Here is a 15,393-nt window from a genome sequence, read left to right on the forward strand (position 1 = left end):
TAATGTAAGGGGGAATGGGCCGCCTTGTCTTGTGGTCCCTTCCACTGACCATTGCCCAGCTGTGTGGACACGTGCCTGTAAGACCTGTGCACAGCAACTCATCCACCACACATTTTCCCCCTGAATTCCATGCCCCCGAAAACTGCTAGCATTGAAGGCCTTCACAATGTTGTGTGATGCCACCATCTATTGCATGCAGCCCTCTAGGATGCTTGCTAGCAAGTAAAAAAGCCTATGAAAACTGGAAGAGGTATTGCGGCCCAGCAGGGAACACTCTGGTCAGGGTAACACCTCAAGGAATCTGGACACAGCAATTTTCCACAGTAGCTTGCAATCAAGGTTAACCATAGACAGAGGTCGGAACAAGATCTAATCAGCTGGATCCTTTCCTGATTTGATCAAGGGCAGTATTATTGGCATCTTTGGCTTTATGGCTTCCTCTGTGGGTCAATTTCACTGTTGTATAAAACTCCAAGAAAAGTGAACCAAGAATGTCTCCTATTGTGCCCTGAAAATCTAAGGCCTAGTCATTTGACCTAGGTGTTTTACTCCTTTCCAGATAGTGAATAGAGGTTCTTGCATTGAAAGGGGTTAATGGGCCCTGCACCCCCCTCTGTTGTTCAAGTGTGTAATTCAGCAAATTGCAGGGGATTCTGAATTTGATCTGCCTGTGATGCTTGTGGTGAGCTATATGTCAGTATAATATCTACACGATATGGTATTTATTTGTTCCTATGAGTGAGCTTGAGATATATCATATCTCCGTAGCACCAGCATCGGGTTTCATGGAATTTTTGTCATAGCTGATAACCCCCAAACCATCCCTTTTTGTTACCTTCATTCATCATGGTGGCTGGTACATATATTTTATAGTGTAAGGAACTCAACCCTTCAATGAGTGAGGGTTAAACAGCCCTGCACCCCACCATCCACGCGCTTGTTTCTCAATGAGGGGAGAGCTCAGGATGATTTCTATTTTAAACCCCAATAGAAGTCTTCATACATTCACCTCTTATTACTGCCTTAATGGTTTTCCACTCCGTTTACATCTCCCAGTGAGATTATGCTATCTTTGAAGTAATTATTAATTACTTCTCTAACTGTATTCCTAAAGGCCACATCTTGGAGAGTTGTTGGTGCCAAACGTCACAACGGTGTACTTGATACTTGTAAAAACGCCTACCCCATACTACTGTGAGCAGTAATGGACTGTGGTCAGATATAATCCTTTACAAATAGTCAAGATTTCTCACTCCCTGTATAACCTGTGCTGACTGCTGGGAGGTATCCGATAATGTGTGTGGCTAGTTCATAAGTAGGAAAGTACTATTTCACGTGGGTGTACTTCTCTCTTTGCATCATTCGGTCTCTGCTGCCCCTTCCATTTACTGCAATGCCTCGCCACTTTAAGATCCATTGTTCCGGCGAATCTAGGTCAGTATCCCCGGTGCATTTACAATCTCCTCCCCTTAGTAATTTTATGTGAGGTGGGTGAGCTACACGTTCGGAAAGACTTTCCAGAAAATCCATTTAAGACTTGTTAGCAGCATACAAGTCAACCATCATCAATGGTTCTCCCAGCAGTTAACTCTCTCTTGCTACATAAATGGCCTTCTCTATCAATACATTTAATTACATTTTCAAATGAGAGAGAATGCTTATTGTACGGTTAATAAAAATCTTAACAGACATACAGATTAAAAGCATTCATCCTGCAAAGTTGAAACGTCCCATGAGAACAAGCAAGTCTGAGTTTGGCGCAAAAAGATTCAGCTGAGCAATTGTTAAGATGGAAGAAGAGGATTTTCAGCATATTTCTTTGCTAAAAGGCAATGTGCAAAATTCCTGTAGCAACATAGACAATACCAAGCCAGTTTAAGGCACACGGTGCCATGTGCAACGGAATTTTGAAGTGTAACATGTGTATCAAGACATTTTTGCAAACACAGACCAGCCCAATGTTAGACAAGCAGTATCAGGTTGCACGTTTGTTAAAAACTTTAAAGAAAAAGTGCAATGTGCAAGACAAATAGCAGAGGTGCTTAAACTGCCACACTTGATATCAGATTGGCCATTTTCAAATGGGGCACCTGGTCTGATCCCAATCAATGTTCTTCTAGCATTTGTGGAATATATAGTGTAGTATACCTGTCCCCTCAGATTTCCTCCAGTTACCCTTCCTGTGCTATGTCATGTGCTTCCCGAGTAGCCACGATATTCTGCGTGCATTACATTGTAGCGTGAGAGGGATTCACTTTCTTTTTCCACCTGGTAGGGTGTAGTTCTGTGGTCGATTATCCAACTTTATTCATTGCCTTACTTTTCCTCATAACTTTATTGCTTGTTACCCGCCCGGCGGGTCATAATTGTGGAATGCGACTGTTCCTTCATTATGCCTTCACACGGGCAGTTATCAGCGCTCCCGCCTCCCTCCTCCCCCCCCGCACGCCCGCGAAACCCCAACAATATACCCTGCAATGGTACAGCTCTCAGGCGCAAGATTACTACTGCTCATCATCCACGACATAGTGCACCCCCCAGTTCACATATCCCCAGTTTGTTGATGGTTAACATGTGGCTGCAATCCCATAGCCTCTACGGTAAAATACAAAGGGGAGTAGGCACACCTAGTGGCCCCTGCAGGGCGCGGCGACCACCACGTGTGCTAGTTGGGTATACCTAGGCACAGGCCCCGGAAGCCTGTCTGCAGCTCATAGACAGAGTGGAGACCCACATACCCTAGGCTCACACGCTCCGAAGTCCACACAGGGCGCGATTGAGCGCTCCTTTTTGTAGGCCTATATCAAGCGCATTACCAGATGTCCTATTGTATGTACTGTTTTTATAAATGCCAATAAAAAGTGTTTAAAAAAAAAAACTTTATTGCTTGTTACCCTTTGAATCCTTTCACCCACAAGACCATCCTCCGACACATACTTAAGCTTGGGTTGTGCTACCCAGTATTGAGACAAGGATACTTTAAGAGTTTGTGAGAATTTAGCCTCTGGACATAAAAGTTTTTGACACTGTCAGATTGACACGAGGATTTCCAGCTTTGCTACTCTTTGAGTGGGCAACTATCTTATAGAAAGTTATATATATATAGTGGTGTGGGTGGATATCAACTACATGCAACACAGGTTTTTGGGCTTAAATTGGAAGTTTCCTTTCTGCAGCCATTGAGGCGATGAATTTTCATTCAGTTGTATGTGTTTCTGAGCAGGATGTTGCAGCCAGTATCCTCATATGTCATTCTATTTGCCCATGTTGCCATATATCTGTCCCCAATAGTTAATTTGTATCGCAAGAAATGGGGATCAAATTGTAATGATGCAACTATTTCCCCTGGGTCCCGCTCTACCTTGTTAAAATCATGGATTTATACCTTATCCACCATCATGTGCAGTCTGTCTTCGAAATGTTAACTACCTCATGAGTTTCCTGGTGGGGTGTTAGGTATCAGTTAAATTGGGGTAGAGAGGCATTACATTAATGGTACATTTATTGGATCAGTAGGGCTGTGTGTTTCCTGGGCAAAGACTGCGAGTCAATGTCATAGGTGCTCCAGTACGTCATTGAAGCATTCTTATTAATTATGTACGATTAAATGCATGCATCTTGTTCAGTGTTATTTTCTAAAGATACATTCTTTTTGTGTTTTTTAGGTCATGAATTTGCATGATTTTGGAGCTGGTCTCTAGTGAGACTTGCGGGAGGATGAACACAGAGGAGGTGGAGTTACTGAGTGACTCCAAATACAGGAACTATGTTGCAGCCGTTGATAAGGCTCTAAAAAACTTTGAGTATTCCAGCGAATGGGCAGATTTAATTTCGGCCCTTGGAAAGCTAAACAAGGTGAGATATAGACGTTTTCTTCCTGCAGGTGATATGTGAAAGTACATTTAAATATACTTTCTTTAACTACAAAGTGAACGTTTTTTCAAAGAACATAAATGCAACTTTCAAAGTATGCAATCCCCTTTTCTCATGGGCCTCTCAGATAAACACGCACTTGCAATTTTGTCGTGAAAAGAACTGTAGTGCCTGCCTGTGTCCGTCTGACACCAATTTGTGGGCTGTTAACACCTTTAATTAAGTGACAATGAATGAGTGAAAAGCTCCATGCTTTAAAAACTGCCCTCACACACAGCAAGCTGTGTCATGCTTCATCATAGGGCTGCTAGCACACCTCCGCGTTTACCCAACCCTGGAGGTGGAGCAATAGGGAGGGGAAGAAAATACAACATACAATGTGAAATCAAGGGTGAGAAAAAGAGCAGAAAAAGTGATGTAAAAACTGGTCTCCGGGAATCCTTATTACAATTTTAATATTAGGTCCCTTGTCCAGAATTAAAAGAGAAGAACATTTGTGGATGCTGGGTAGGGGAGCTTATAATGAGACTCCACCCGCTCCACTCTGCATGGGTGCCGACATGTTTCAGCCGGCAATTTGACAATGCCCCGGCTTTCCTCAGGACTCTCACCTCTGTGACCCTGGGTGCTCCCCCTCCCTTCTATAAATTCAGAAGTTAAAGGGGGATGTCACCTTTCAAGGAGCCCTTCTCATTTGAAGAGGAACCGAGTTTATATAAATCTTCAACTCGAAATGGCGGGGGAGTGAGGACAGCTTCAACGTATTTCGCCTCTCCCTGCACGCCGCGTAGAACGTGCAGGGAGAGACGAAATAAGTTGACAACAGCTTACCTCGCAAACAAGAGTGCTAATAGGAAGCTGTCCAGAGACCAGTTTTTACATCACTTTTTCTGCACTATTTCTCACCCTTGATTTCACATTGTATGTTGTATTGTCTTCCCCTCCCTATTGCTCCACCTCCAGCATTGGGTAAACGCGTGGGTGTGCTAGCAGCCCTATGATGAAGCATGACACAGCTTGCTGTGTGTGAGGGCAGTTTTTAAAGCATGGAGCATTTCCCTTTTCACTCACTCATTGTCACTTAAGATCACAAAAAAAATGTTTTCCCTCTTCTTTTGGTGATTAAAGTCTGAGCGGGAGGTCGAAGAGGGACCTTATCCTCTCACTCCTCTGCCTTATTGTGTTTTTTGTCTGTTAACACCTTTCTCGTAAAGTCAGACATTATAGCCTTCACTTAGGGTCCTTGGTATTTATACTAGTCACTTCTTCACTCATACCAGTTTTGTCTGTCTCCTCACTGTGAAAGTTGGTGCAGCAGAACCGTCTGTGGTGATATTTTCTTAAATTTGTTCCTTTTCTGCAAGCATGCTCTACTGATCAGGGTGTAGGGCTCGGCGGTAAAGAAATGACATGCTTTGTCTAAACCAAATTGGCCAACATAGTTCCAGGATGACTGGATCCATGTCAGAGTTTCAGGATACCCAAATAAGATGAATTATACCTGACAGATGTCCTCTTGCCCAGTTGTTACAACACCTCTACCACCTTTACAAACACTGACACCTTTTGTTTTTGGAGTGGGGTGTTTTGATTTCCTCAATATTACTATTTGTTAAAAATGTATTCTGTCAGTGCTGCAATTATTCTTGTAGGGCACTGCCAGACCACATGGAAAAAGTCATCTCCAGGGGACGAGCATTGAGACCAGTAAGGCTCGGGGAAAATGCCTGCGTGCCAGAGTCCTTGTATCGTCATGTAAGCCAAATGAAGGTAGCTTAATTGGATTAATCTGTGTCTTCCAGATATTGCAAGTTGCCGAGGGGCTGTGCACTCCTCGTACCACTCCGTATCCTCCAGCTCCCCCACTCACCCCTCTCATTTCTGTCAGAGCGGGTCCAAAGTTTCTGGGGCATTACAGACTAGGGAGCGATACAGGTGGGAGATATCAACGTGCCCCAGATCGGCCATCCACAGACGCGCTTCCAGGGGACTAAACTCAAGAAGGTCCATTAAGCTAGCATGATACTGTATGAGTGCATGCTGCAACTGCAAATATTTGTGGCATTGCGTGAACGTTGAATCTGGAAGTCTTCAAAAGGAGCACAGAAGATCCGTGCCACACATCATCCAGCACCATAATTCAGATGAGATCCCTATATCTAAAGCCCTCCAGGCGCACTGTGTGGTCTAGCCAGCGTCCCCTCCATAGAGGAGTTTTATGGGTCAGTCACCCGTTCCAGCTGGTGAACCTATTGGCTGCCCTTCACACAAGGAATCTCACTCTGGTGACCTCCAGGAGGACGAGGGGAGCCTGTCAGCCGTAGAGACAGTGCATCACCCCATCACAATCAAAGCAAGACCGCACTAGCTGGTATACTGGGTTATTCCAGCCACCAGTTAACCAATCACTGATAACCAAGAGGTGGGATGCCCAATAGTATAGACGGATGTCAACGGGTCCCAACTCACCGTGGTATATTAAGCTTTTTGTTCTCGATACTAAGCTCTGACACTGAGCCTGAGCAATGCGCGCAGGACGGCCTTGCCAAAGAAAGGTCCGGAGTACCGCCACTACTTCAGTGTACTGGACGTTGGGAATTTGCAGCAGGAAGTTTTGCAGGGAGCAAAGGAAGCTGGGAAGTATCATCATTTTGATCAGTGCGACTCGTCCCATGATGTTGAGAGGGAGTTTGTTCCAAGTGGCTAAGCTATTTTTGGTCCCCTTGAGAAGTGGGTAAAGTTGAGATGACGGGTGAGTTCTAGCGTAGTTGTTATGTGGACCCCGAAGTACTTGAAACTCAGGCTATGAACAGGTATGCCAGACTGCCATTCCAGTGTTGCATTATGCCCTGGTTAAACGAAAAAGGAGTGATTTACTACAGTTTACCCATAGTCCCAAGGCCACCTTGAATAGTCTGAGGATTTCAATAACGTGGGCCCAACCCCGCAGAATCATCAAGAAACAGGAGTACATAATCTACATCTAGTGCGATCCTGTTCTCCAGCATTCCACTCCATCTCCAACCCTGCATCTGAGCAATCCAAACGGATTATATGGGCCAAGGGTTCTATGCCCAGGACGAAGAGGAAGGAGGGAAAGGGGACACCCCTGCTGAGTGCCAGGGTAGATCGGAAATTTGCGAGAGAGCACACCGTTGACAAGGACCTTAACCGAGGGTTGAGAATATAGAAGGGCCACAATAGTTCAAAAGCGGGATCCAAAGCCCATATGGAGCAACATCAACTCTAGATAGTTCCAACTGACAGTATCAAAGGCCTATTCAAAGATGTCCAGTTAAAGGCTGCTGCCTCATCAATGTCTCTTACGTCATCCAGGGCCACGTGTACTCGACAGATACAATGTCTGGTGCTGTGGTAGGGCATAAAACCATATTGTTCTGGATGGATCAGAGACTGTAGGACTGGTTGTAGCCTAGTCACAGGGGTTTTTGTGTAGATTTTAAGATCTGTATTGATGAGGTACATGGGGCGATACAAAGCACATTTAGTCGCTGGGTGGTCTGATTTAGAGATTACTACTAGGGTCCCCGGGCCAAGCTCTGTGGAAAAGGCCCCCCACTTCTCTGCCTCTGTATACAGACAGAGAAAGGTGCGGTGTGACAAGGTCTCCGAGTTTAGAGTAGTGTTTGAGAGGGAAACCGACTTGACCTTGGGGCTTTCCAGTTTCAAATTTTGAATGACCCTCTAAATATAATCTTCAGTGATAGGGGAGTCTAAGGCTTTCCGTTGGGGTTGTGTCAAATGGGAAAGGAGGATATCAGATAATAACGGCTGCGCCACCTCAGAGGCGGGCCGAAGCTGACGGTTATAGAATGTCTCATAATAGTCTTCAAATACATTCTCAATGGCGTTCGCAGTTGTAACCGAGTACCCAAATGCATTGTCGCCTGACGGAATGAGGCTGAAGCTGACATTTCTGGTAGCCAATTGATAGAGAAGCATATTGCTTTAGACCCCATATTCATATACCCATTGAGTGGAGGCTCACCAACATTGGCGGACTTCGTGGAAGGCCATATGGCGTAGTGATGCCCTTTCAGTCTCAAATTTTCGGGCCAGGGAATCAGTTACATCTGTTGCTGCCACATTCTTCATCTGGAGAATGCAGGATTCAAACTCCGTTGTGTGCTAGCGTCTATCTCGGGCTATGCGCTTGAGGTTTGCTTTGGCTGCACCACAGATGGTGAATTTACTCGCCGCCCATAATATGCCCCCCCATGGAGCGTCCCCTCATTGGTTTTGAAATAGGATCGTAGTTCCTTGGACAGGTGGTACAAGAGACCTTCGTCCTTGAGGATCCAGGCATTCAGAAGCCACATAGGCCTTTTATGCCTCACCCGTACTCCGAAGTGGAGCAGCAGTGGGAAATGATCTGAGATAGCCCACCTGAGCAGATCGACGGATAAAGTGGAGGACGCATCTGCGGCTGGGAGAAATATATGGTCTATGCGAGATATAGCTTTCGAGGACCCAGAAGTGTGAGTATAAGCGCTCCTCCGTGGGTGCCACACCTGCCAAATGTCACAGAGTACCAGGGAGTCCATTTAGGATACAAGGGTCTTGGAGAGAGCTCGACAAATTCGTGATGAGCACCAGAGACATTCATGTCAGGGATTGGGATGGCATTAAAGTCTCCCCCAAGTAGTAGCACCTCGTATGGTAACCACTCTATCACCTGAGCAAGATCTTGAAGAGTTTGCCCTTGTAAATGGGGAGGTATATAGATGCTCGGATTATAGGGTTCCCCTCCAGTGTCCTGACCAGTCCCACATAATTGCCTTGGGGTCATGTATAATCTGTGTGGCCACTAATGGCAAGTTTTTGTGTAGGAGGGTCGTCACCCCTCTAGAACCTTTACTGAAGCTCAAGTGGTGGTCACGGTCATAACCAAACAGACACGGGAAGAGATAGAGGGTTCCTAGAAGGACGTGTCTCTTGCAGCAGGGTAGCCCCAGGCTGATGGCGCCAAAGAAACTTGAGGACCGCAAGTGCGCTTAATATCGTCCAGTAGACCGTTCTCATTCCAAGAGATGAGACTAAACTCCATCATGGTGACTGTATTGGGGGTAAAATTGGGGCAGAAAGACCCTCCACAACAGATGCAGGGGAAGCATTAGGCAGATACAGGAGCAATCCTGACAGAAAACAACAACACATATAACGCATAAACCCAATCAAAACCCCCCAACAATAACATCCCCCCCACCCACTTTTACCCATGGAGCATCTGTTGCCAACTTCCCACAACAATGTAAGTACTATACATCTCTGGTTACTCGAGGTTGACCTCCTCCTGTACAGGATCATTAGGAAATGGTCAGGATGGAACCAAATGAACAAAACCCAAACAAATCGGACAGACTATACACTACAATGCAGTGCACGCCCCAGGTCCAGGGCTGGTACAAAGAGTAATGGAAAGTTACTATGAGTCACAAAGGATTTCCGCACAGTACCAGAAATTAAAGTTCAAAGGCACAAAAACCTCCAACGTGCTGGAGGTGCAGAATAGTTTTTACAAGGCCCAAGTTTTGGACTCGTGTAAGACCAGGACTGGGGAACAACTGTAGCTGGCAGTTCCAAGCAGAACTGGAGCTGACGGCTCTGATGGCAGGAATGCACCATCCTGGAGACTGCCGCAATAGAGCAGATATGGAGCAAAGAACAGCAGGAACAAGCTCGAGGAGCTGAGACACTGTGGTCCACTGATTAGAAGCCCTTTATATATTGGTAGAAAAGGCACCATCTAAAAGGAAGCAGCTGGTTTCGGAACAGAAAACACCTGACGGTCAACAGTTGGACACAGAACAAAAATCATTTGAATGAAAGGTTCTGGTCTTACTGAAATAGTGTTTGTGCTAAGTAGCAGTGACCATTTAAGAATACAGTTTCACTAAAAGGAGGTTGAACTGAAGTTTACCTTAATGCCCTGCTTCTCGCTGAGCTGGATCCAAAACAGCTAGTATCATGGAACCTCCAAGGTACCTACATAATAATCAGGTAAGACTGTGGACATACTTACTTAGTCTTGCGCTCTGATTATCAACTGTGAGACGGCAGATTTTTCTGAACACTCAAGGAGGAGTGGGTCATATCATCTTTTAAGGGCTTTCCATCATAACCTCCCTATAAGGCATCCAAAAAACCTGAATGATACTGGAGTCCCTATTGAGCTTTCAGGGAATAACTGCCAACCACAGATCTACTCAACGCATTCAGTTAAAGTTCAACAGACTTAAAGTTCAACAGATTATAGCATATATAATCATAGATTCTGTTTTTCACTATGTTTGGATGCCTGCATCGCTGGTGGGCCCCAGTTGAGGTTGATGTTACTTTGATGTATTTGAGTGAAGAGCCTATACGTTCAAGAAACTGTGATAGGTGTTGACTATACATAAAGCACAAAGTGAGTGCCTGGTCCACCCTGCCCACTCCAGGTGGTATCTAAATATTTTTCAGACCAGTTACAGTCCATGACCTACAGAGTATCACTCTCTGACACCTGTTTACTTTTACAAACTGTGAATCACTCCCTAAATCCTAACAGTGCATAAGAAGATAGGGACCATCTCCGATCTCTGCTCTTGATTCAGTGATTTTCCAATCTATTGATGTTTTTGTTGTGCGATTGTTTGTATCCTTCCACTGCGGACTCTTTCCTCCTACCCCACCGCTTTTGACATGTCCGGACAGTGTTTGTGTTTCCATGTCCCTTCTGCATTTCTGCCCCTGCTCTCTAATTTTACTTTTAGAACTGTGATTCCCTTCTGTTGTTCCCTCGTTCCTGTTTTAATTATCCAGCACCCATGTGCTCTCCACCACTCACCAATTGGTCCCCAGTGCTTTCCAGTCCCACTGCCTTTGAATGTATGCATGTATATTTATTTACATTTGTGGCATATATGGCTGTACACATGCTCTGCGTACTCCTGCCATCTTGTGTTGGGTTTGGACTTGCAACTTATTTTTCTTCAAAGAAGTTTCAAGGCACTGGTTGGCTTTTGATTCTGCCCCTGAGAATGAATGCAGAAGGGGGTGATGGAATGCATACCCTTTTAATTCTGTGCAAGGTGCATTGCAAAGTACCCATAGGTGGACCAGCAAAGTGTTTGCAAGCTTTGTCACTTCAGCCTCGCCTTTTGCTACAAGAAGACCTTAAGGTACCAAAGAGAACTACATTAGGTGTACTCTAAAATACAGCAGTAGTCCTCCTCTGAGACTTCCAACATTTTCGGCAAAGACCCTCTTGACTTCAAGGAGGAAGTATCCGGATCCTCAAGGATTCCAGTGCCCTAACCAGCACTCAGCCAGAGATGTTTGTTTCCAAGGTAGAAGACCAAGATGAGGCATCCTCAGCGTTGAAACCAGAAGTTCCCTGAACTAAGAAAAAACCAAGGGGAATGAATATTACTTCAGTGTAGCAAAGCCAGGGGACGAACCCCTGTTTATTTAAGTACCCCCACACCAAAGCAGAGCACTGCTTTTGCAAAATTCTGGCATGAACACTGAACAGGGCAGAAAGAAATTCCCAGTCTCTGGTCCACCGCTGCATTGGGCCTCTAGTCCACCATTGCATTGGTCCTCTGGTCGGCATTGAGAAAAGGCTTCGGAGCTGAGCAAACTCCCAGCGAAGAGTGCCAAACAATGACAGTTATTGAACCTAATCTCGTCTGAAGGGTGCTGAACCTCCTCCTTAGGAGCTGAAATCGACACCAAGAGTGCCTCAGAGACTGAGCGCTAAGTTGATGGTGTGGACCCCTTTAACACAAGGCTTCCATCCTGTAAAGACTTTCAGAGGAACTTGATGCCTCGCAGAAGTGTCTCTTTATTCACCCAAAAACTGGCAATATCGCTAAGTTAACAGCAGGATGACTGTCAGCCACTAGTTTCTAAGATTCGGAGGCTAACCTTCGAGGAGGAGCTAGCCCTCGGTGCATCACACCATCAGGTGCCCAAGAAGTAAAAGGACAAGGCTACCCGTCCTGCACCCCAGCCTCCCACAACTAGGTATTCAACTCAGCCACAACCACACATAGACTCACCTCTCCCTCTACCACCACTAGAGGTCAGTGCACTCCTGCTCACACTTTATTGGGAGGGAGACCCTTACAATGTGCTTCGTGGGAAAGGAGAGGGGAACGATCATAATGCCGACCCTACGGACAATACTGATCTGCAGCCATACTCAGCGAAACCTTTCTTGCAGGACGATACCACCGTGAATCACTGCGTCATGCGGAGGGCAGCCCTCCACCGTAAGGTCAACATGAATGTAATGCAGGATGAGGAAAACATTTTAGTGGAGACCCTCTTCAAGACTGAGTGTACTGTTCAGTTCCTCCCTATGCACCAAGGATAAGTAGAAGTCTGCCCCGGACAATTTAATGGACACTGTCCAGGCAAGGGTGGTCATACGACGGGTGGCAATTATCAAGGCTCCTCCCAATAACCCGCATTACATCTGCGGACAGTCCCCCAGACTACTTGATTGTGCACACAGTGCAAAAGCAGGCCTTATCCAAGACCTGGGTGATGCCCCTCTTCCGCCAGGACAAGGACAGTAAGTGCCTCAATGCCTCTAGCGTGCGCATGGTGTTTATAGCGACCACCCAATGGCATATTGCCAATTTGGGTGGCTTGCTGTCGAGGTATGACAGGTTTCACTTGGAGGAAATGCACCTGTGAGCCCTACAGAAAGAGGAGATATGACAGAATATATCTTTCGGTACCCAAGTAGATTTGATGATGGAAAACATAAAAGAGAACACTGAGATTGCTAGGCTCATGGGCATGTTGCAGTCTGCCACTCCCCAACCCAGGTTTGGACCAAGACCACACACACAGGCCAGGCGCAAATCTGCCAGTGCCAGCAGCAGACTTGTCACAAATGTCTGGCAGGCAGAGGATACACGAGGGGCGGCTACCAGGGTAACAATGTCAAAGCATTAGTAAAGCCGGCTCAAGTAATAAGCTTCCATTCCCAAACACTGACTCTTCTATGCTCCTCCTAAGTCACACAACTAGTAATGGGTGGACATTAAAGGATTTCCGCCCTAGCTGGGAGGAAATCACCTCAGACCTCTGGGTCTTAGCAGTGGTTCAGAATTCTGGCTCCGAATTCTACACTTTTTTCCTCTAACATACCACCATGCCACTACATCCTCAGCCAAGCCCACCTCACCCGCTTTGAGGAAGAGATTCAAGCACTTGGCACAGCTAATGCCCCCACGGCAGTGGCATAAAGGCATTTACTCGCTGTATTTTCTCATCCCAAAAAACAGCTTTCTGGTCCATCTTAGGTCATAGGACTCTCAGTCCATTAGGCCACTAAAGCAGTAATCCTGTCGAAGCACCTTAGTTTGATGTCATCCAGCTGCTCCACCCATGGGACTGCATGACCGCACAAGATCTATAGGAAGCCCACTTCCATATCCCTTTTCACCCTGGCTATCACAATTACCTTTGGTTTGTGGTAAGTGGACAACACTAACAATTCAAAGTTCTACCCTTCAGTGTCACTGTGACTCCCAGGGTCTTTACCTAGTGCCTGGAAGGGGTTGCTTGTGTTTGCAGAGGCACCATAAGCATTTTCCCGTACGTCACCGATTGGCTGACCAAGAGGAGCAGCATGCAGCAATGCGAAGCACACACTCAGACAGCCGTAACCCTGCTTCACCGTGTAGGATTCACCATAACCACAAACAAGTCTCTTCTCCAAGATCACCAGAATTAGCCCTTTCAGGGATCAGTGTTAAACGCTGTCACAGGGAAAGCATATCCTAACCAGCATAGGGTGATGGCATTTCAGCAGTTGATGCAGTTTTCAATCCTTTCGTCTAACTGCAAGAACTATAATGAAGTTCTTGAATATGATGGCACCGTGCATAGCAATCGTGCTGCACACCAGATTACAGATCGCCCACTCCAGCAGTGCCTTGTGAAGCAATGGTCACAAGCGGAAGGTCATTGGGAACATATTTTGTTAATAAAGGCCAGCACTCGGTGCTCTCTGCAACAGTGGACCAGCAATAACATGTGGCTTGGCAGGCCTTTCTTGGACCCTCTTCTGCAGGTGACTATCATCCCCGACGCATTGCTCACTGGGTGGGGCGCACATCTCTACAACATGACTATGTATGGTACTTGGACCTCTTACAATCAAGATTGGCACTTCAGCTAGCTATAGCACTGAGCCTTTTAAAAACTTGTTCAGGGTAAAGTGGTGCTCAAAAGGATAGAAGAAAATCATAGCCATATACTACATACAGGAACAAAGAAGAATTTGTTCCCCTCAGCTTTCTGCGTTAGAAGATGAGATCGGGCACTGGGCAATCCACAATACGATCCATCTGTTAGCTGAACACTTACCGGGATGGACAACGACTTTGCAGACCTGTTAAGCAGGAAGCATCAGGCAAGTTGGAACTCCACATGCAAATCACAACAGTAGAGAGGTCCAGCCATAAACTGCTTCACCCAAACCCAGAGAAGGCAAAATGCCCATGCTTCACATCTCAGTACCCATACAATCAGTCCATGGGCAATGCACTATGGTTAAAAATAATCCGGAATATTTGCTTACAGGTTTCCAATTCATCCTGTACGTGGTGAGGCAGGTGTCTATGCTCCTCATCTTAGTGGCTCCAACTTGGTCAAGAAGCCCAGGTAGTCAGTGTGCTCCTGTAGATGCCCATCAGGCCCACAAGAAACTGCCCATCAGTCCGGACCTTCTCACGCAACAACATATCCAAATCAGGAACCCAGATTCTTAGCAGCTCAATCTAGTGATATGGCACTTGAGGTCTTAGTTTGGCTACCTAAATCTCCTTGATGAGTGTATGACCACATTACTTGAAGCACATAGGCCCACCACACAAACGTTTTGCAGCCAAGTTTAAGATACTTTTCCACTACTACATCTTGAAGGATCTAGACCCTTTAAAGACAGGGTTCAGGATATCCTCTATTACCTTCTATACCATCAGAAGACATGTCTTGCATATAGCTCTATACATCTCCAAATCCCTACTGTTGCGGCATATATGTAGAACAGTGAACCCTCATCCTATTTCAAAATCTCTGTGGTTAAGGAGTTGATGGACAGAAATGAAAGCCCCCAAGACCATCCTGAGCCCTGCTGTAAAACCTTAAAGTAGTTCTCATAAGGCTTATATGTCTGCCTTTAGAATCACTCCACTGTTTCAGCCTTCAGTTCTTTCCTGCAGGGTGGCCTTCGTAGTAGCCATAACCTCGCTCAAGGGAATCAGGTGCACAACGACACGGTAGTACCTATAACTAATCCAAAGTTCTTTCCCAAAGTAATCTCACCTTTCCACTTCAACCAAATTATTGAGCTACTGGTATTCTTTCCACAACCTGATCCGATAGTGGAAAGGGCTTTACAAACTTTAGACATCAAAGTCCTTCCAGAAAGCTAAACAACTCCTTGTAGCTTTTACCAAATCCCACAAAAGTCAACCCATTTCCAATCTGGCA

At 45.8% G+C, this 15,393-nt stretch overlaps 1 protein-coding gene across 3 annotated transcripts in view; it reads left to right on the plus strand.

Annotated features, from left to right (window-relative positions):
* The window catches only part of DOP1A (DOP1 leucine zipper like protein A), a 1,047,530-nt gene that overhangs the window by 67,083 nt on the left and 965,054 nt on the right, over positions 1-15,393 (plus strand). For all 3 annotated transcript variants that reach the window (XR_014963003.1, XM_085611023.1, XM_085611022.1), the window contains exon 2: positions 3,666-3,855. Coding sequence is in view for 2 of the 3 variants with exons in the window: in XM_085611023.1 (XP_085467149.1) it covers positions 3,679-3,855 (177 nt within the window). In the remaining variant the exon portion in view is untranslated. The remainder of the gene's footprint in view (positions 1-3,665; positions 3,856-15,393) is intronic.

Source organism: Triturus cristatus, chromosome 6, assembly GCF_964204655.1.
Source record: "Triturus cristatus chromosome 6, aTriCri1.1, whole genome shotgun sequence".
Taxonomy (NCBI): Eukaryota; Metazoa; Chordata; class Amphibia; order Caudata; family Salamandridae; genus Triturus; species Triturus cristatus.